Source organism: Schistocerca americana, chromosome 9 (assembly GCF_021461395.2).
Source record: "Schistocerca americana isolate TAMUIC-IGC-003095 chromosome 9, iqSchAmer2.1, whole genome shotgun sequence".
Taxonomy (NCBI): domain Eukaryota; kingdom Metazoa; phylum Arthropoda; class Insecta; order Orthoptera; family Acrididae; genus Schistocerca; species Schistocerca americana.
In genome coordinates this window covers 121,168,503-121,189,825 of record NC_060127.1, presented here as the reverse complement: position 1 = coordinate 121,189,825, position 21,323 = coordinate 121,168,503, and the positions used below count along the sequence as shown (strand labels likewise).

Below are 21,323 nucleotides of genomic sequence, written 5' to 3'. Positions count from 1 at the left end.
TGACACTGTCCACAATAATGTTGTTTACTTAGATTGTTGTACTTCTGCTTCTTTGTTTTAGCTTTTCTTACACAAATATGGCACTGACCTTTCCCTGCAGGAGGCTGACTTGCTTCTGTTGTCACTTCTTTGATTTTCTTTTGTAGAATAGTCTCCACTGATTGAACAATTTGGTTACATAACCCTCTTGGATTGGCACTTCTACCTGCAATTTCACTAGTTCCATCCCAGATTGCAGAAGATAAAGTTTCCATTTGTTGTGTTTCTTTTCATTCCATCTTGGATGTTGCTGGATGTATATGTTGGTTGCATTGATAGCACAAATGTCGATGAGAGAGTAAAATACAGATAGAGGCCATCTCTTTGTTCCCCTCCTGCAGGTGTACATGCGTGCCATTTGATCAATGGTAACAATTCCACCTTTAGTGGAATTATAATATGCATTTATCTCGGTTTTATTTTTCTCTCTTCCAACAGTGCCTTTATCTTGGTGCACTGTTGCCAAACATCAGTAAGTTTTTACTTGGATTCGTTTTTGCTGTGTAGGACACCAAAGTTACTGGAGGCCTACGTATCGGGAACTGCACTAACTCACTGCAAGTTTACAAGATAAATAACAGCTGACTGACATAAAAAATCACTTCCTCTGAAAGTTGTGAATATCAAGAAGACCAACCTACAAGAAACTAACTTGCATTATTGTAGAGATGAGAAATACGAAATCCTACTAAGGGAAATTTTCTATAGCATGGAAGCTTAAGGGGGGGGTTTGTTGGACCCATAATAAGTTTATTTATTTTTTCTTTCAAAGCAGGCATTTTCTATAAAATATATTGACACTAACGTTTCATAAAATAGCCAACAAACAATAAATCAAAGGGAATATGTAGTGTGAAATTTATTTGGGCAAAAGCAGGTGACATAAAAAAATTGTGGGTTCAGCAAACCCCCCTTACGCGTCCTAGGGTTAAACCTAACTAACCTAAGGACTTCACACACATCCATGCTCGAGGCAGGATTCGAACCTGCGACCATCGTGGTCGCGCGGTTCCAGACTGTAGCGCCTAGAACCGCTCGGCCACTCCGGCCGGCGTGCGGGTATACAGGCGCTGGTTCCAAGATGGCGTAAGGCAGATGAGAGGGATGGAAATTATGTGGAGAAATGAAAATATTGTTCCTAAGGGATGTATCTACACACTATATCACTTTCAAGCATGTAGAATAAAAGATGGATTTTAAAGAAAATAGTGTGCATTTCTTTTGGTGTGACCCTCATATCATGTTGCACTACAGGCAATGTAGCAGCGCCCTTCTACAATGGGAACTGAATTGTAACAGATAGAAAGCACTGACTGTGGTTGTTTTACTGAAGCAGAGTGGCTCTCAGCCTGACTGAAGAGCAGCAGCTGCCAGGGGAGGGGAGGGGGGAAAAGGGGCTGGGCTGACCTCTCCATGTACTGACCTGAGGCAAAGACACATCCCTCATTCGTGCAGACGCCAGTGATCAGTGGCACGTGCTGGAAGTCCCCGGCGTACAGAAGCTGCGCGGGGTCCCTCGGGAAGAAGGCCCCACCCTCGGCGTCAGCTGGCTCCACCGTGCCCACAAATGGGAACAGCACGCTGCGGGCCTTGTCCTGGAACAACAGATACCTCCCATGCAATGACACGAAACCTCCAGCTCTGGAGAAACCACTGCGTGGCCAGTGCAACACGTACCTCTTCAGTGCGGCCGAACATGGCGTTCTCGACGAGCATCTGCGCCGGCTGCTTCCTCAGAAAGTCCACCAGCTGCTGGGAGTCGTCCGTCTTCAGTCCTAGGTGGGCGCCCAGTGCGAAGGAGCGGGCCCGCATGCGGTCGGAGCACACGCCGTCCCCCACAGCCACACCACTGTGCGCGATGGCTTTGTGGAAAAGGCCTGCCGAGATGGAGAATGAATAAAACTACACCATTTGTTTGTACTACACTACAGAAAATCTGCAGTTACATGTAGTCCATACAGTATAACCTACTCCAAAGTGCATGGCAGACGATACTTCCTACATTTATTAGTGTTCTCTCGAATTCCAGCAGCGAGAATAATTGCTTAAACGACTCTGTGTACACTGCAATTAGTCCCTCTTTGGGAGCAATATGTAGGGGGCTGTAGCTTATTCCCAGACTCAAGGCATAAAGTTAGTTCTTGAATATTTGTAAGTTGGCTACCGTAGGATAGTTTGCGTCTATCTTCAAACGCCCACCATTTTAGTTTTTTTTAGCATCTCGATGTCAGAGTACCACAGCTGAAACAAACTAGTGTTGATTTTCATTGTATACCTTCAATATCCCTTGTTAGTCCTATATCACATGGGTCGCACAAGTGTTTTACAGACCGATTGCCTTTCGCTAGTAATCTGTGAACTGAAGTCCGCCTCCTCCTTTATATACAAGTGAACCAATGTGATCATTCCATTTCATATCCCTAAAATCTCTTGTAGTCTGGTACTTCAGTAAGTTGATCGATTCCACATGTGATCCATTGATACTGTGGTCATGGGATACTGTGTTCTTTCGTTTTGTGAGGTGCTAAATTTTACATTTCTGAACACGTTTAAGTAAGTCTCCGATCTATACATAAATTTGAAACCTTATTAGGAACTGACCGATTACACAGAGACAATTATTGAACTATATGAAACAAAATCGTCATAACTTCTGAACGGTTTGCGTTAGGATGTCCAAACTGCACAATTGACTACGGGGCATAATAGGAATTAGCATGTGTAATATGGTTTGGATTAATGACAAAGCCCACTTTCATTTGGATGGGTTCATAAATAAGCAAAATTATAACATTTGGGGGACTGAGAATCCGAATTTCGTGATCGAGAAGTCTCTTCAGCCTCAATCGGTGACAGTGTGGGGTGCAATCTCCAGTGACATAATTATTGGTGCGCTTTTCCTTGATGGTTACTACCGAACGGTACGTGAAGGTTTCGGGAGATGACTTCATCCCTATTATCTAATGTGATCCTGATTTCGACAAGATGTGGGTCATGCAAGATGGAGCTCGACTCCATCGAAACAGGAGAGTGTTTCATGTCCTGGAGAAGCGCTTTTGGGACCACAACCTGGCTCTGGGATTCCCAGAGGCCACTGGCGCTTGCCTCAATTGGCCGCCATGTTCTCCAGATCTGAACACATGCCACTCCTTTTTGTAGGGCTATATTAAATACAAGGTGTACAATAATAACCCCAAAACCATTGGGGAGCTGAAAACAGCTATTCAGGAGGTCATCATCGATGTTCTGAACTTCACCAGGTCTTGTAGAATTTCACTGTGCCACATCATCGCCAATGCTGGCATGCATATCGAACTTTTTGTAACCTAAATCTGAATATTTGTAGTGATGTTTACATGTTGAACAAAGTGTGTGTACGCCGTAGATTGTAACTATTTACGTTTTTTTTTCATATAATTATCCTTCTGAAATGTAGGGTTTCGCAGGGATCGAATGAAGGGTAGAGCCACGAGTCGTAACACATCTGAAATGTAACGTCCACTGTTCAAATTGCCGTCAATGTGAACAAGAGGTGACCGAGAAGTGTAACCAATGGCACCCCATACCATCACGCCGGGTGATACGCCAGTATGACGATGACGAATACACGCTTCCAATGTGCGTTCACCGTGATGTCGCCAAACACGGATGCGACTATCATGATGCTGTAAACAGAACCTGGAGTCATCCGAAAAAATGACGTTTTGCCATTCGTGCACCCAGTTTCGTCGTTGAGTACACCATCGCAGGCGCTCCTGTCTAATGCAGCGTCAAGGGTAACCGCAGCCATGGTCTCCGAGCTGATGGTCCGTGCTGCTTCAAACGTCGTCCAACTGTTCGTGCAGATGATTGATGTCCTGCAGACGTCCCCATCTGTTGACTCAGGGATCGAGACGTAGCTGCACGATACGATACAGCCATGCGGATAACATGCCTGTCATCTCGACTGCTAGCGATACGAGGCCGTTGGGATCCAGCACAGCGTTCCGTATTACCCTCCGGAACCCACCAATTCCATATTCTGCTAACAGTCATTGAATCTCGACCAACACGAGCAGCAATATCGCGATACGATAAACCGCAATCGCGATAGGCTACAATCCGACCTTTATCAAAGTCGGAAACGTGATGGTACACATTTCTCCTCCGTACACGATGCATCACAACAACGTTTCACCAGAAAACGCCGGTCAACTGCTGTTTGTGTATGAGAAATCGGTTGGAAACTTTCCTCATGTAAGCACGTTGTAGGTGTCGCCACCGGCGCCAACCATGTGTGATTGCTCTCAAAATCTAATCATTTGCATATCACAGCATCTTCTTCTTGTCGGTTAAATTTCGCGTCTGTAGCACATTATCTGCGTGGTGTAGCAATTTTATGGCCAGTAGTGTAATTACGCCGTTAATAGTAATTAATCATATCCAGTGGTTAAATGTTGACATTGAGCTCTGTCAGATGCTTTAAAGCGATTCGAGACCGACAATGTTCAGCGCGTTACATTGGATGTGTACTTAGCGTGACACAAGCACTGTGTTGTATCGCATTTCATATCCTTAGGGTTGACGAAGTTTCCATGTGGACATTGCGTCTCAATTTTTTCCACACAGAAGTATCCAGAGGTATTAAGTGTGTGGATCGTGCTGGCCAGTCTGTTTATCGCGAACGACCGTCTAACGATCTACAAATGATCCGTGAAGAAGGTATGTGCAGTATGTGCGACACATCCATCATTTTGGTAAAGGAACGCTTTGGAGTGGTAAACAGCTGAGGGTTGTTGGGGGCCTAAATATTTATTGACCTTATTATAATTTATTATTGACGCAACCATTATCGAGATGGCTCAAAATTAATAAATCAGAAATTACTTGTGCTCAAGTACTGCCCACATCACTTGACAAAATCATAAACCATATATTACTTTACGAAAGGAGAAAGTGTGTCTTGCACAGAATGGGTTCTTAGTGAAAAGCTAATTGAACAACCAATCTTTCCTTTCGTTAGAATGAACACACACAATAAATCAGAAAACCTGTAACTAACTATAGTGATTAAAATTCTTCTGGGTATTATGCCGCGTCATTGCTACAAACTAACAAAAATAATAAACTAAAACCAACGTTTTGGCCGAATTGCAAAGGCCTTGCTCAGGGCACGACTCGTTTTGCATGGGGATACGTGCTTCTATTTATTACAGACTATCGATATCTGACGTCACTGTTGTAAAATTTTTAATTGGCCTTCTGATATGATTGACTAGTTATGACGTATGGGAAATGGAAAGAAACAGGCTATTCGTGGATGTCCATATCGTCAACGATTTGTAGCTGTTCGCCAATCAGCGTTCGACTTCTGGTCGGCAAGTTTTCCTCCTGGCGTGCGCGGAAGTGGACTGTCAGTTGCTCTACAGCTGCTTCTGCAGATTAGAGGTGTACAAATTCCCCTTGCAGCCTGCTTGCCCCTAGCTCCTCTGCAACCATTCATGCAGGTCAGCCTGCCGCGATGTAAACACAAGAGTGCGCGTGTACTGAGGCATAGTGGGCAATGCGGGCGATACGGGCTCCCGCAAGCCCGGGCTACCTGGGTTCCCGCAAGGTTGCCAAGCTTCACGGGACCCGCTCAGCTTGCTGCGCCTGACAACAGGTTGCGCTGTCAAGCTACCGTGACTAGAGTAACCAGGTAGTTAGCCCGCAGTTCATTTATCGCAACGGTTGAGGCAGCACAATGAATAGGTCGAACTTTAGTGAGATTGAAAAAAAATTGACAACTGGCGAATACATGCTGGTAACGAAACAGAGCACAAGTGCCGCATAGGAAACGTTTTCGTGTGTTTATGAGGCCGCTTCAAATAAATCGGTAGGTGTGTCTCAATGCAAACTATGTAAAAAGCTCTTAAGTACTTATTCGGGAACCTCGAGTATGTTACGACATATGTGCAAATTTGACAAGCAGTTCCCTCACCCCGTAATTATCTTGAAAGAGGGCAAAGATTTAGTGGCCGTAAAGTGCGTCGAAATGTGTGCCAAGGACCTGAGACCATTTAGCAGTATAGAGGGAAAAGGATTTCTTAATTTAGGGCAGACACTGATCGACATAGGAAAAAAATATGGCTCAGTTGATATTAAAAATGTTATGCCTTCCCGAGTGACAGTAGCTAGAAAAGTTCAAACCTTAGCTCATAAAGTGCACAGCAAAATGCTCCCAGATATAGTGCATGCGATTCGTTCTGGTATATGTGCCAGTACAATTGATCTATGGACAGACAATTACAAAGGGGTGCATTACATGTCCGTGACAATGCATTACATAAATTCAGACTGGCGTTTGAATAAATATGTACTGATGTGCTCTGCGTTTCCTGACTGCCCAAAAACTGGCTCGAATATTCGAAGCGAGTTGGAAGATGGCTTAGAAACTATGGGTGTTTCTCGTGAAGACATTGCCAAAATTACGTCTGTCACAGACCAGGGCAATAACATTGTCAAAGCTCTCGAAATATATCAGCGTCTTCCATGCATGGCTCATAGTATAAACACAGTCTTGAAACATGTTCTGAGCGAACAGTTTTTGAAAGAAAATGTTCCAAATATATTAGCCATTCTTAATACAGTGCGGGCTACGGTTTCGTACTTCAAGAGAAGAGGTCTCTTTGTGAGACTGAACTCATCTTTAAAGCAGTGGGTTTCAACTCGCTGGAATAGTTATTTTGACATGCTTGTATCAGTCCATTCTCAGATTCATTAAGTGAAGGCTGTTTTACATAATGAAGGTGCCTCTGATAAGATGCTGGGTTATGACCACCATATAACCGGTCAGCTTATAGAATTTCTTAAGCCGTTTAAAGAAGCCACAGTTGATCTAGAGGGTGACAAGGAGCCAACCCTACATTTAGTTCTACCGTGGTCTTATGCCTCAAAAACTCACTGTACCGTACGGGATAACGATGAAGAGGTTTGTAATTTTATTCCATCTGAATATTATAGAACCACTTGTGAAATATGTATGTTGAGAAAATGTATTTTCAGGACATGAAACCTTTGAAACAAGCCACCGATGCCTTCCTAGAACAGAAAATGTGCGTTAGTATGTTGCATAAAATTGCAACGTTTATGGTGGCTAACTACCGCACATTAAGAAAGTTAACCGAGGATGAAAAAATTGAAGTTTACCAAGCAGCACGACAGATGTGTGCTGAAGGTAAGCTCCTAAGATAATGCATATATTCTTCATCTACATGTACATGGTTACTCTGCAAGTCACACGCAAGTGCTTGGTTGAGGGTTCATCGAACCACTTTCAACTTATTTGTCTCCTATTCTCGAATTTCGCGCGGGATAGAACACCTACATCTCTCCGTCTGAGCGCTGTTTTTTTGTATTTTATTCTGATGATCATTTCTTCCAATGTAGATGGGACTCAACAATATATCTTCGCATGCGGAGGTGTAAGTTGGTGATCGAAATTTCATGTATAGATCGCGCCACGTCAGAAAACGCCATTGTTGTAATGATTCCCACCTCAACTCTTGTGTAATTTCCGCGACATTCTTTCCCCTGTTTCACGATAATACCAAACCAGCTGTCCTTATTTAGACTCTTTCGACCTCTTCCGTCAGTCGTGAGGCTCTCCAACTGCGTAGGAATGCTGCAAAAGAGTGTTTTGTCATTAAAACGTCTACAGCATTTTCTGTGTGTCCATTCCTATTTAAGTAGGTCGTAATTGTAATCAGAGGTATTAAGTAGAATCTACAGCCTTTAGATTTGACTGGTTGATCTTGTAAACGAAGTTTAACGGACATAGTTTAGTACACACAGGGATAACCTCGCTCTTGTCATTATTTATTTCCAACTGCTAATTTTCACACCAAAAATATATACCTTATTTAAATCGTCCTGCAGTTAGTTTTGATCTTCTGGTGACTTTGCTTGACGATAAATGATAGCATCATCTAAAAACTATTACAATTTCATGTGTAGTACGATCTTCACATTATTCTGCAAATATTAATTGGAACCTGTACAGTTTCAGTACAAGTGTCCAATCACAGCACCCAAGAAACAAATCCAGGACCGTACAAAATGGCGAAATTTGAGGACTGGGCAGAAGAGCCTCCTCTCCTACATGATGAAGTCAGCAGATACTTGCAAGAACACTGTGTGAACGAGGGAGGTATTCTATAGTGGTGGAAAAATATCTCCCAGCGACTTCTTCGACTTGCGTGTGTGGCAAGAAAAATATTAAATATACCAGCCACTAGTGCCTCTAGTGAGAGAATTTTTAGTTGCGCTGGAAACCTAATTAGCGAAAAACGATCACGTCTTAATGCAGACAGACTTAACGATCTCGTCATAATTAATTCAAACACTAATCAGCAGACACATTAAGAATACAGTAGAACATTGGACACGAAACTATGAGTTTGAGCGCAAATTTACCAATTAAGAGTGCAGATTTCTTTCTTGTGCTTTCTGGCCGTCAATTTCTGAGATAGAAATTTTGTAATGCATACAGTTCATTTTTATTTTAGACTAAACTTTTTGATTTCAATCCTCCCAAGTGACATTTATTATTGTTTGTAAACCATTTTCTGTTACTTGTGTTTGCAAAAGTATCCAAATATTTTTAGGAGTATCTGGTTTGGCCAAAATAATACTTTCAGGGGAACTGAAGGAAAATTTGTAAATATTTTATGTTGAAAAGTGTTCTGCAAAATAAAATATTCATTTGTGGATTAAGGCAATACACATTATGAGTTTAAATTACAATTTATTTTGTTGAGTTCCACACACATTGCAAAATGTAATTTTATTCTTGTATTTCTATATTAAGGGGAATCCCACATGCAGAGTCAAGATGCTGAAGACCTAGACACTACAAATGCTCCTAAAATGAAGAGCGTCTTTTTCCATGAATGTATTGTAGTAGGAATATAATGGAAACTCTGAGCCACTCTCCACAGCGTCTACATCTGCGTCATGAGGATTCAGACTCGTCGTTTAGGTCTGTGTTATGAGGGTCTACAGTCGTCGTTTAGGTTTGCATCATGCAAGTAAACACTCGTCATCTTAGTCTACATCATGATGGTCCGAAATATGTTCCCTCATGACGCAGACCTGGACTACAAGTGTAGACTCTTATGACGCAAACGTAGGCGCCGCGAAAAATGGCTCAGGGTCACCATTGTATTCCCAGTACTATAGTTTTTAGACGAACTGGATACGAAACAGGTCCTTCGATTTTGTTAAAATGCATTTTGGCAATTTAGAATGATTTTGCCAACTTCGAATGAATTCACAGAACCAGTAAAATACATCCTGGAAACGTAGTTAAATATTTATATAATTGGTGTCATACTTGGCTGAAACGTACTAAAGTTAAAGAATCTAGACTTCCAAAATCTTAATTTGGTTCTCATTGCAGTACAGTGGTTAATAGGGGCGTAGATAATTTATTCTTCTGGGGAGGTGACCAATCTTCTTTTTAGGGGGTGGAGGTTCACTTCTTTAGTATAAATATCCATCCGTTTCCGTGTTGAAAAGTGCAGCACAGACTGCATTGTGTTGCCTGGGCATTTATTTATTCCACACTCTCGTAGTCCATCTTTCCTCCCCTATTTTCTCTGTATCCATTTAGTCCTCTCCCACTATCTCTCTGATCACCTCCCCCCCCCCCCCCCCTCCCCATCCCTTGGCCGGCCGGAGTGGCCAAGCAGTTCTAGGCGCTACAGTCTGGAACCGCGCGACCGCTACGGTTGCAGGTTCGAATCCTGCCTCGGGCATGGATGTGTGTGATGACCTTAGGTTAGTTAGGTTTAAGTAGTTCTAAGTTCTAGGGGACTGGTGACCTCAGAAGTTAAGTCCCATATTGCTCAGTGCCATCTGAACCATTTCTGAACCCATCCCTTGGCCCATCTCCCCCCACCCTCTATCCTTCTCCTCGTCCTCTCTCTGTTGGATTCCGCCACCTCAGTTCATCTCCTCTTCACCTATCTATGAAAACTCATATATATCTGTCAACTTTTGTGGTGATCAGTGAATCAGCGTCAAAGTTTATTGCTAGGTAGCATTTATTGTAATACTTTTTGATACGCAGCATTGATAGTTTTGTTTTCTGGTGCGAAAACAAATGAAGTTGAATGTTTCCCGACAGGGGAATATGCGACATACAAATGGCCATGTGAAAAACATGATTTTCAAGATTGATGCCACAAGCATATAACAACTGGCCTTGCGATTTATCTATCGACATGGAAAATGTAAGCTGCACTGGAAATTATAGCTGTTTAAAGTCGAATGGCATGTCGGTCGGAATCTTAGTGATACTGGAATCAAACTGTCTTCACCTTTGTGCTTTCCTTTTAAAATTGTGGCTTCGATTACGTTGCTCTTTAATTTCTTCCCCGCAAGCCGAGTGCCATTACAAAGACGTGGCTGGTTTACCTTCCGCAACATAATGATTGCCGATCCGACTTAATTACAGATTGGGAGGCGGTAATCCGGGGAAATCCAGCGAATTTAAAAATTCCGTAGGATAGTTGACTATATCATCTTGGTTAGTAACGGAATAAACCGACTTGTATGTCAGCAATTCGCCAGGTGTCATATTTTGAATTTGATAATTCATTTCGTTAACATCAAGGTTTTTTGCAGCCAATATAACACGTTCACTCAACCAAAATTGGTTTGCAACTGTTAAACGACATTTGCTGTGCGCAACTTGTCAAACACGATGACTGTGAATGTGTCAGACAGCTCTCAAATTTCAAAACGATCATAGACATTTCGTTTAAAAGAAATGTATGTATATATATATACACACACACACACACACACACACACACACACACACACACACACACACATATATATATATATATATATATATATATATATATATATATATATACATGCACACGTAAATATTCAAAAACCTTCTCCATGGAAACATGCGTACATAGTGAACTCTCATGATAATCCGCAAACGATGTCAAAATCTTTTGTAAGGTACTCTATTCAATGTACTGTCCGAAATATTATGTAGACAGTGACGTTCCTCTTGATGGTCAAGTGTGCAAAATTTCTTCAAGATCGGAATAAAATTGTAGGTTGGTGTAGAAGTGTGTAAGTAAAGTACCCTCCGCCATGCACCATTCAGAATTTTAAGCAGACAGCGCCCTTCATCCTGCTTTGAATATCAAGTGTGCCAAATTTCATCAAGATCGGAATAAATACGTACAATTTGTCGAATTCCGTTACGTAAAGGAACCTCTGCTATGCACCATACGAAATTTTATGTTGACTGTGACCTTCCTGTTGGTTTCAAGGTATAGTGTGCAAAATTTCATCAAGATTGTATGCAATACAAACTCACGGACACAATGAAAACGCACTTTCAGTTTTTGTCAAATTTTCCAATTTTTCGTTCGATTTTCGAAAAATTTTATTTCATAGAAACCTTGTCCTGAGAATTACGAACACAGCAAAAAAAAAAAAAAAATTAGCAGAATTGGTCCAGCCGTTCTCGAGTTTTACGCTTATCAACACATTTGGCAATTAATTTTTATTTGTATAGATAAGAAGCCCGAAATATACGCGTAAAGGAAGAATATACAAATAACACCCAATATTTTTTTACCTGAAATTTATATATATGTTGGGATTTGTCTTTTGGTGCTCAGGTAAAATAAAAACTTTTGATTAACGTTCATAATACGACAATGACGCGCGCAGACTAAACGGCTGCGTAGCGCAGCTCAGCAGTAATATGGGCAGGCAAGCAAGTTTCCCGCAGCCTGCCCGGGTTGGGTTCTGCTTGGCTTGGCTGGGAGTGAAGCAGCCTGCCCGTTCTGTTGACAACGCGCGGCGACCTGCCCGCCTGGCCACTGGGCAAGCATGGGCGGGTTAAAAGCGGAACATTTACACCACTAGTGCAGATACGTCCGTGTCCCGTGTAGCTTCTGCCCCGCGACCGCTCGTGGCCCGTTGGACTGGGATGGCCGGCAGCCAGGACGCCGGGACTTTGTAGCCATCTTCTCTGTTGATGTTGTCAGGTTGCTTCATAATTTCGATCGCCTCCCGTATTTTGTGTTATCCACGATTCTTTCGCCAGTACTCGGGCTTCCTGGAACCTGATAGGTCGTCCACAGTCACGCTGGTGTTCCGCTATCGCCGATTTATTATGTTGTTATAATCGTTCTATTACTGGTAAGCTGACAGGTCTCCCTGTTTCTCCTATGTAGGTAGCTCCGCACTCACACCGTAGTTCGTAAACACCTCCAGTGTTAAGATTGTTGACTACATCCTTGGTGGAACCTATCATTTCGTGGATCCTGTGACTACTTCGAAAAATCGGTTTGAAACCTCGTCGGCGGAGGACGTTGCCTAGCCGTTCACTGTCGCCTTTTACAGAAGCCGAACGTTGATTCGCGGACAGCTACCAATCGTTGACGACATGGACATCCATGAATAGCCCCTATCTTTCCATCTTCCCTTACATCTTGACTAGCCAATCATATAAGAGGGCCAGTTAAAAGTTTTACAGCAGTGACGTCAGACATCGATAGTCTGTAATAAATAGAAGCACCTATCCCCATGCAAAACCAGTCGTGCCCTGAAGAAGGCCGTTGCAATTCGGCCGAAACGTCGGTTTTAGTTTATTATTGTTGTTAGTTTTTAGTAATGACGCGGCATAATACCCAGAAGAATTTTAGTCACTATGACACCGGCCGCGGAAGCCTACGTTCTTATATCTATAACTAATTACTATACAGGTGTAAAGAACAATAGCAAAAAGAGACTATTTTCCAGCACAGGATTGCTATTAGACTTACACCTTTGATTCCACCGGTTTTTCTCGAATTCGGGACTTTATTGCAAAAAACTTACAAAAACTTTACGATTTAAGGCACTGGCCATCGCTGGTCATTACTTTTTCCCGGCTTTCGGGCAGCATGCGAATCCGGTGGCGAAAAATGTCGGCGTCTTTTGAGGAGATCCTTGAATCGATTAAATTTGGAACTTATTTCATGCGATGTGACCGGAGGTGTTGGTCAACCACGCCGTGCGCCATTGATCAGAATGGTGTAGGTCATGGGAGTCAGAGGCAACAGTGTCTGAAGAATACGGCAGGTGAGGTAGGACTCCCCATTTCAATGTTTCCATGTATGTTTTGATGGGTTTCTCAACAAGAGTTCGAGCACTGTCATTCTGCGAAACCACCTTTTCATGTCTTCGGCTATATTGTAGCAGTTTGTCTTACAGTGCTCGACCCAAACGCATCAATTTATTTCGATAACTATGCCCTGGAATTGTTTCCGTCGATTTTAGTAGCTTCGAAAATGTCCTCTCTTCCACCCCCGTGTCTGGTTTCTACGCCAACATCACCGTTCTTGAGGCGTTTAACCACTCTCTGTACGCTCTGCAGTAGCAGGTGCCTCGCCTTAGGCCCTACTCAGTATTTTACCAAGTTATAGCAGCAAATTAAAAATTCCCGCAAACGGCAAGAATTTGGTTCGTAAACTGTTGTATTCAATCGAGACTAATTCTAAGATGTAACGAGAAAACGAGTAGTATTTAGATACCTAAATTTATTGTACGATACTTGCGACCCACTTGCTGCACCACCATTTACTGCTACTGCCACACATTGCAAAACGGCGGAAGCAAAATTGTGGACTCACACAAGAATCCGAGAAACAGATCTGCTGTGCAAGATTAAAGTAGCAAAAATAACGATTTCATAAACTTCGAACAGTGCAGACAGGAACAACACGTTGCTGGAGTATCAGAGCAAGAAAAGGATTCAGTAGTGTAGAGCTCTAGATCGGCGACTGAACGTAAGAAAACGAAACACATAACACAAGGGAAGACTTAACAACATATATTTATATTGATACAGGTATCGACGGAAAAATCAGAAGTGAGAACTTTGGCTGTGGCTGATGAATGAATGTGTGACGCCGTAGCGTAATTTCAACGTGCAGCTGTCGAGGATAGTAAACAGGAGATATGTCGATACCAGAGCATAAAGACTTCGCAGATTTAATTCCGGGTAGTTAGTTTGGCAGTAACTGTGCCTCGCAGACAGACACATGGACAATATACACAGATGTCAGCATTTTAGCGAGGACGTGTAGTTGGGCTCCAGGAAGCCGGTTGCAGTAAAGGGCAAATCGCTCGACAAATGAAGAGCGGCGATGCCACTATTGGACGATGTTGACAGGAACGGGTGAACCGTGGCTGAATGCAGCATCAAGAAGGGAGTGGTCGACCTAGAGAGACGGAAGGGCGTGAGAAAGAGAGGCACTTAGAACGCCGGATTCATCATTACCATCGATCCCGGGTGCGGCCACAAGGACCATTAATAGGCGGCTCATAGGAAGGGGGTCTAGCTCACGGCGTCCTCTGCGCCGACCACCATCGAGCGCTGCACACCAGCAAGTGCGTTTGCAGTGGTGTCAGGAAAATTCGGCCAGGAATCTCACTGGCTGGAGTGTCTTCAGTGATGAGCCACAATGACCAGCGACGACGTGTCTGACGATGCCTTGGATAGCGGTGGGTTAACAACCTGAGTGTTGCCCGCCATACCAACCAGCCCGGCAGAAAATCCGAAGAGATTCTGGTCGTATGTGAAGTATGTTAGCGGCAAGAAACAATCAATGCCTTCTCTACGCGATAGCAATGGAGATACTATCCAAGACAGTGCTGACAAAGCAGTCACTAAACACAGCCTTCCGAAACGCCTTCACAAAAGAAGACGAAGTAAATATTCCAGAATTCTAATCGAGAACAGCTGCCAACATGAGTAAGTAGAAGTAAGTATCCTCGGAGTAGTGAAGCGACTTAAATCAATAAAAGTCAGTATTCTGGTCCAGACTGTATAGCAGTTAGGTTCCTTTCGGAGTATGCTGATGCATTAGCTCCATACTTAACAATCATAAACAACCGTTCACTCGACGAAAGATCCGTACCTAAAGACTGAAAAGTTGCACAGTTCACACCAATATTCAAGAAAGGTTGGAGGAGTAATCCACTACATTACAGGCCTATATCGTTAACGGCGATATGCAGCAGGATTTTGGAACATATATCGTGTTCTAACATTATGAATTACCTTGAAGAAAACGATCTATTGACACATAGTCAACACGGGTGTAGGAAACACCGTTCCTGTGAAACAGAACTAGCTCTTTATTCACATGAAGTGTTGAGTGATATTGACAAGGGATTTCAGATTGATTCCGTATTTCTGGATTTCCGGAAGGCTTTTGACACTGTACCACACAAGCTGCTCCTAGTGAAATTGCGTGCTTATGGAATATCGTCTCACTTACGTGGCTGGATTTGCGATTTCCTGTCGGAGAGGACACAGTTCGATGTAATTGACGGAAAGTCATCGAGTAAAACATAAGTGATTTCAGGTGTTCCCCAAGGCAGTTTTATAGGCCCTTTGCTGTTCCTGATATATATAAACGATTTGGGAGACAATTTGAGCAGCCGTCTTCGGTTGTTTGCAGATGACGCTGTCGTTTATCAACTAATAAAGTCATCAGAAGATAAAAAAAACTGCAAAACGATTTAGAAAAAGATATCTGAATGGTGCGAAAAGTGGCAGTTGACCATAAATAACGAAAAGTGTGAGGTCACCCACATGAGTACTAAAAGGAACTCGTTAAACTTCGGTTACATGATAAATCAGTCTAATCTGAAAGCCGTAAATTCAACTAAATACCTAGGTATTACAATTACGAACAGCTTAAATTGGAAAGAACATATAAAAAATATTGTGGGGAAGGCTAACCAAAGACTGCGTTTTATTGGCAGACCTACTAAAGAGACTGCCTACACTACGCTTGTCCGTCCTCTTTTAGAATACTGCTGCACGGTGTGGGATCCTTACCAGATAGGACTGAATGAGTACATCGAAAAAGTTCAAAGAAAGACAGCACGCTTTGTATTATTGCGAAATATGGGAGAGAGTGTCACAGAAATGATACAGGATTTGGGCTGGAAATCATTAAAAGAAAGGCATTTTTCGTTGCGACGGAATCTTCTCACGAAATTCCAATCATCATCATTCTCCTCCGAAAGCGAAAATATTTTGTTGACACGGATCTGCATAGGTAGGAACGATCACCACGATAAAATAAGGGAAATCGGAGCTGGTACGGAAAGATATAGGTGTTCATTCTTTCTGCGCGCTATACGAATTGGAATAATAGAGGATTGTGAAGGTGGTTCGATGAACCCTCTGCCAGGCACTTGAACGTGATTTGCAGAGTATCCATGTAGATGTAGATGTAGAAACGACCGGCAATGACGGGTCTGGGGTGCCATTTCATTTGATAGCAGGACCCCTGTGAATGTCATACGTGGCTTTTTCAGCACACTGGTACGCCGACGATATTCTATACCCCGTTTCGTTGCCCTTAATGGCTAACCACTCTAGTCTTACGTTTCAGGAAGATCGTGCCCGCCCACTTGTCTTCGTGCTTCCCAAAACCCACACTGACCAGCAAGGTCGCCTCATCTCTCCCCAATCGAGAACGTTTGGAGCATTTTGGGAAGGTACCTCCAAGGAGTTCGGAATTTTGACGATCTGAAATGCCAACTGAACACAGTTTGGCACGATATCCCACAGGAGGTGATTCAACCAACGCAATTGCAAGCCGAATAACTGGTTACAGTAGGACCAAAGCACTACTGTCTTGACCAATTTGTAAAGCTCTTTCTTTTGAATAGATTATTTTTTTCTGAAATTGCAATCATCTATTTATTTGTACATGGAAATCGGATACCGGGTGATCAGAAAGTCAGTATAAATTTGAAAACTGAATAAGTCACGGAATAATGTAGATAGAGAGGTACAAATTGACACACATGCTTGGAATGAGATGAGGTTTTATTAGAACCTAAAAAACACAAACGTTCAAAAAATGTCCGACAGATGGCGCTTCATCTGATCAGAATAGCAATAATTAGCATAACAAAGTAAGATAAAGCAAAGATGATGTTCTTTACAGGAAATGCTCAATATGTCCACCATCATTCCTCAACAATAGCTGTAGTCGAGGAATAATGTTGTGAACAGCACTGTAAAGCACGTCCGGAGTTATTGTGAGGCATTGGCGTCGGATGTTGTCTTTCAGCATCCCTAGACATGTCAGTCGATCACGATACACTTGCGACTTCAGGTAACCCCAAAGCCAATAATCGCACGACTGAGGTCTGGGGACCTGGGAGACCAAGCATGATGGAAGTGGCGGCTGAGCACACGATAATCACCAAACGACGCGCGCAAGAGATCTTTCACGCGTCTAGCAATATGAGGTGCTTTTTTTTTGGTTCTAATAAAACCCCATGTCATATTCCGTGGTTTATTAAGTTTTCAAGTTTATACTAACTTTTTGATTACCTGGTATATCAATTTCCGCTCCATTCCGATATTCCTTCGTGAAGGTCTTTTTTTTTCCTTAGGTTATCAGAAATTGTAGTTGCAGCGGTTCTGCCCTTATGACGCTCGTACCTATTACAGCACTGCTTCATACACTTTCTGGGACAATTTTAAGGAGAACCACAGCCCGATGTTCGCATCGAACACGACCAGGAAGTCTGTCTCCGTTGGAGAGTTCTGGTACGCACGAAGCAACCACCAAAATGTAGCTGCTTACAGCCAGTCCAGTCTGAACAGAAACCATGACACGAGAAACCGTCTGCCCACTTGGAACTGACGGCTACCGGTTGATAACCAGCTGAAGCCCACCACTCGCACCCAGAACGAGCTGGTCCGCTGCTGGCCAGAGAGCTCACTGCTCTACCCGTGCCGTGAAATCGGTGTAACTGCTTTCCCTGGTCGCTTCCTTGCTTTCTGATTCCCCACTGACTGACAACGTCGTCCAGCGCTATGTGCGCAAACAGTAGTCTGCGTGGACGGCCCTGCTTACAGGACGCACAGCTCCAGAAAGAGCCGCTTCTGTCCCCAAGACCACCCTGGGCAGCCGTGGCTTGCCGGTGCCGGAATAAGGTCTGTGGTACCGACCACAGAAGCCGCGCCGCGCGCTGAACACTTCTCTCCAGAGCTCGCAGTTTTCCGAAGGGGGCGTCGCGGAAGCAATGGAGAGACGACTACAGACGTTAAAGTAACCTCTGGCGTGCCACAGGGGAGTGTTGTGGGACCATTGCTTTTCACAATATATAAACACCTAGTAGATAGTGTCGGAAGTTCCATGCGGTTATTCGCGGATAATGCTGTAGTATACAGCGAAGTTGCGGCATTAGAAAACTGCAACTAAATGCAGGAAGATCTGCAGCGGATAGGCAATTGGTGCACGGAGTGGCAACTGACCCTTAACCTAGGCAAATGTAATGTATTGCGAATACATAGAAAGAAGGATCCTTTATTGTATGATTATATGATACACTGATACAATGGTAGCAGTTACTTCTGTAAAATATCTGGGACTATGCGTGCGGAACGATTTGAAGTGGAATGATCATATAAAATTAATTGTTGGTAAGTCGGGTGCCAGGTTGAGATTCATTGGGAGAGTCCTTAGAAAATGTAGTCCATCAACAATCGAGGCGGCTTACAAAACACTCATTCGACCTATACTTTAGTATTGCACATCAGTGTGGGATCCGTACCAGGTCGGGTTGACAGAGGAGATAGAGAAGATCCAAAGAAGAGCGGCGCGGTTCGTCACAGGGTTATTTGGTAAGTGTGATAGCGTTACGGAGATGTTTAGGAAACTCAAGTGGCAGACTCTGGAAGAGAGGCGCTCTGCATCGCGGTGTAGCTTGCTGTCCAGGTTTCGAGAGGGTGGATGAGATATCGAATATATTGCTTCCCCCTACTTATACCTTCCGAGGACATCACGAATGTAAAATTAGAGAGATTCGAGCGCGCACGGAGGGTTTCCGGCAGTCGTTCTTCCCGCAAACCATACGCGACTGGAACAGGAAAGGGAGGTAATGACAGTGGCACGTAAAGTGTCCTCCGCTACACACCGTTGGGTGGCTTGCGGAATATAAATGTAGATGTAGATGTAGAAGACTGTCTTCGCTTTTACTCTCTGCCAGGAGGTGTGGCCTTTCGGGCGCGTTTTACGATGCGGCACACCAAGTTCCGCTCAAGACCTCGACTGCGAAGCAGCTGCAATGTACGTGTGTGATCAGACAAAGGATTTGTAAAATACTACATTCCAAATTATATCATCCCCGCTACGTTTCGTTCCGTAATCAGCTTCATTGCATTGACACTCCTCTGCAGAGTGAAAATTTCATTCTGGAAACATCCCCCAGCATTTGGCAAAGCCAACTCTCCTCAATACCCTTTCATCTGGGAGTGCTATTTCTGCAAGTTTTGTAGGAGAGTTTCTGTGAAGTTTGGTAGATAAGAGGAAACATACTGGGGAAATTAGAACTGTGAGGACGGGTGGTGATTGGTGTATGGGTACCTTGGTCAGTTGAGCACTTTCCCACGAAAGGCAAAGGACCCGAGTTCGACTCTCGGTCTGGCACACAGTTTTAGTCTGCCAGGAAGTTTCAATCTGAATGGTGTCCACAAAAAGTGCAAAGTGATGCTGCATTTCTAAGCAAGATTTTGTTTGTGAATAAAGTACCATTTAGAAACCAAGGGGCAGTGAATCTTCGTAATAGGCGTTTTGTTGGTCAGTTGGTAATGCACGCAGGCTGAGAGAAATGGATACACAATGTCCTCGGCCTGTCAACGTGAGCTGCAGGCTTTTCAAGACTCACAACAGTGGTCCCAGTTTTGTTGCTGGGCCAAGTATCAGATCTCTACAGTTTCTCATAGATGTACTGCTGCAGCTGTTGGAAACCACGGCACAGCACTTGAGAAAAACAAGGAAGATTGGGTTTAACGTCCCGTCGACGTCGATGTCATTAGAGACGGAGCACAAAGTCGGATTAGGTCAAGGATGAGGAAGGAAATCCTCGTGCCCTTTCAAAGGAACCATGTGGCTGTGGCCAAGCGGTTCTAGGCGCTTCAGTCCGGAACCGCGCTGCTGCTACAGTCGCAGGTTCGAATCTTGCCTCGGGCATGGATGTGTGTGTGATGTCCTTAGTTAGGTTTAAGTAGTTCTAAGTTCTAGTGGACTGATGACCTCACATGTTAAATTCCATAGTGCTTTGAGTCATTTGAACCGCTTAGAGCAACCATTCATCTGGAGCCAGCATATCTGTGTAAGGCCATCGACCTCATGTAGATTCAGCTGATCTGCAGAACCGGGAAAATAATCCACAGCTGTCATTCTATCTTAGATTCCCTCAAGAAGCACTATGGAAGTCCAGGTGAATGTTCCCCGCGGCACAATACCGCTTCCACCAACCAGCATCGGGGGCGCAGTGCATGTTTTGAGCAACCATTGATCTGGAGATGGCATATCTGTATAAGGCCATCGAGCTCATGTAGATTCAGGTGATCTGCAGCAATGGTCACAGAATCCACAGCTGTCTTCCATCTTAGATTCCCCAAAGAGACTCCATGGAAGTAGTGAATGTTCCCTGTTGCATAACACCGCTTCCATCAACTTAAATCGGTAGCGGAGTGCATGTTTCGAGCAACCATTCATCTGGAGACAGCATATCTGTATAAGACCATTGACCTCATGTAACAAGAAACTTGATTCAGCATTCCAAGCGACACGTGTCCGTTGATCCACAGCCTTCTCGGTGATCCAGTGCCTACTGCAATCTTATTTAGCTATGTCGTTACGTCAAACCGGAAACATGGGGGAACTGCTGCAGAGCCCCATGTTCGACACTGTGCGCTGAACAACGTTCTCGGAAACATTTGTGCCCGCACCAGCATCGACTATGTTGTCAGATATGCCACAGATTGCCACGTTTCCTGCTTTACAAAGCGAACCGTTCTCCATACTCCACGTTCTGCGATGAGGCGTGGGTGTCCAGTACCGGTCATGGTTTCAACGTCCTTGACCCTCTTTCGTCTAACGACAGCAGCTTGTAAACAGCGACCAGCTACACCATTCTTGAGATGCCTGACTCAGGCGCTGGGCGATTAACACCTGCCCTGTTCCAAAGTTGCTTATGCCTATGGATTTCCCAGTTTTCGGCCTGTATCGCCGGACTGATGATTCCCACTCGACTCTGCTCCGATTATGTCGCGTGTAATAGGTTTAAGTGCAGACACTTACCTTGGTGGACGTGGACAGTGCACTGGACAGCATTACATCAGTACTTACTTCATTTGCAACTAAGTAATTATAGCTATTACGAGAAGAATGTTTTTAGATTGTGTAGTACCT

The 21,323-nt window shown here is 43.7% G+C and overlaps 1 protein-coding gene across 1 annotated transcript in view; it reads right to left on the bottom strand.

The window, feature by feature from the left end:
• The window catches only part of LOC124550729 (esterase FE4-like), a 108,481-nt gene that overhangs the window by 46,091 nt on the left and 41,067 nt on the right, over positions 1 to 21,323 (bottom strand). The window contains exons 5-6 of the mRNA XM_047125449.1: positions 1,717 to 1,916; positions 1,463 to 1,634 (exon numbers count right to left, since the gene is read on the bottom strand). Coding sequence (XP_046981405.1) covers positions 1,463 to 1,634; positions 1,717 to 1,916 — 372 coding nt within the window. The remainder of the gene's footprint in view (positions 1 to 1,462; positions 1,635 to 1,716; positions 1,917 to 21,323) is intronic.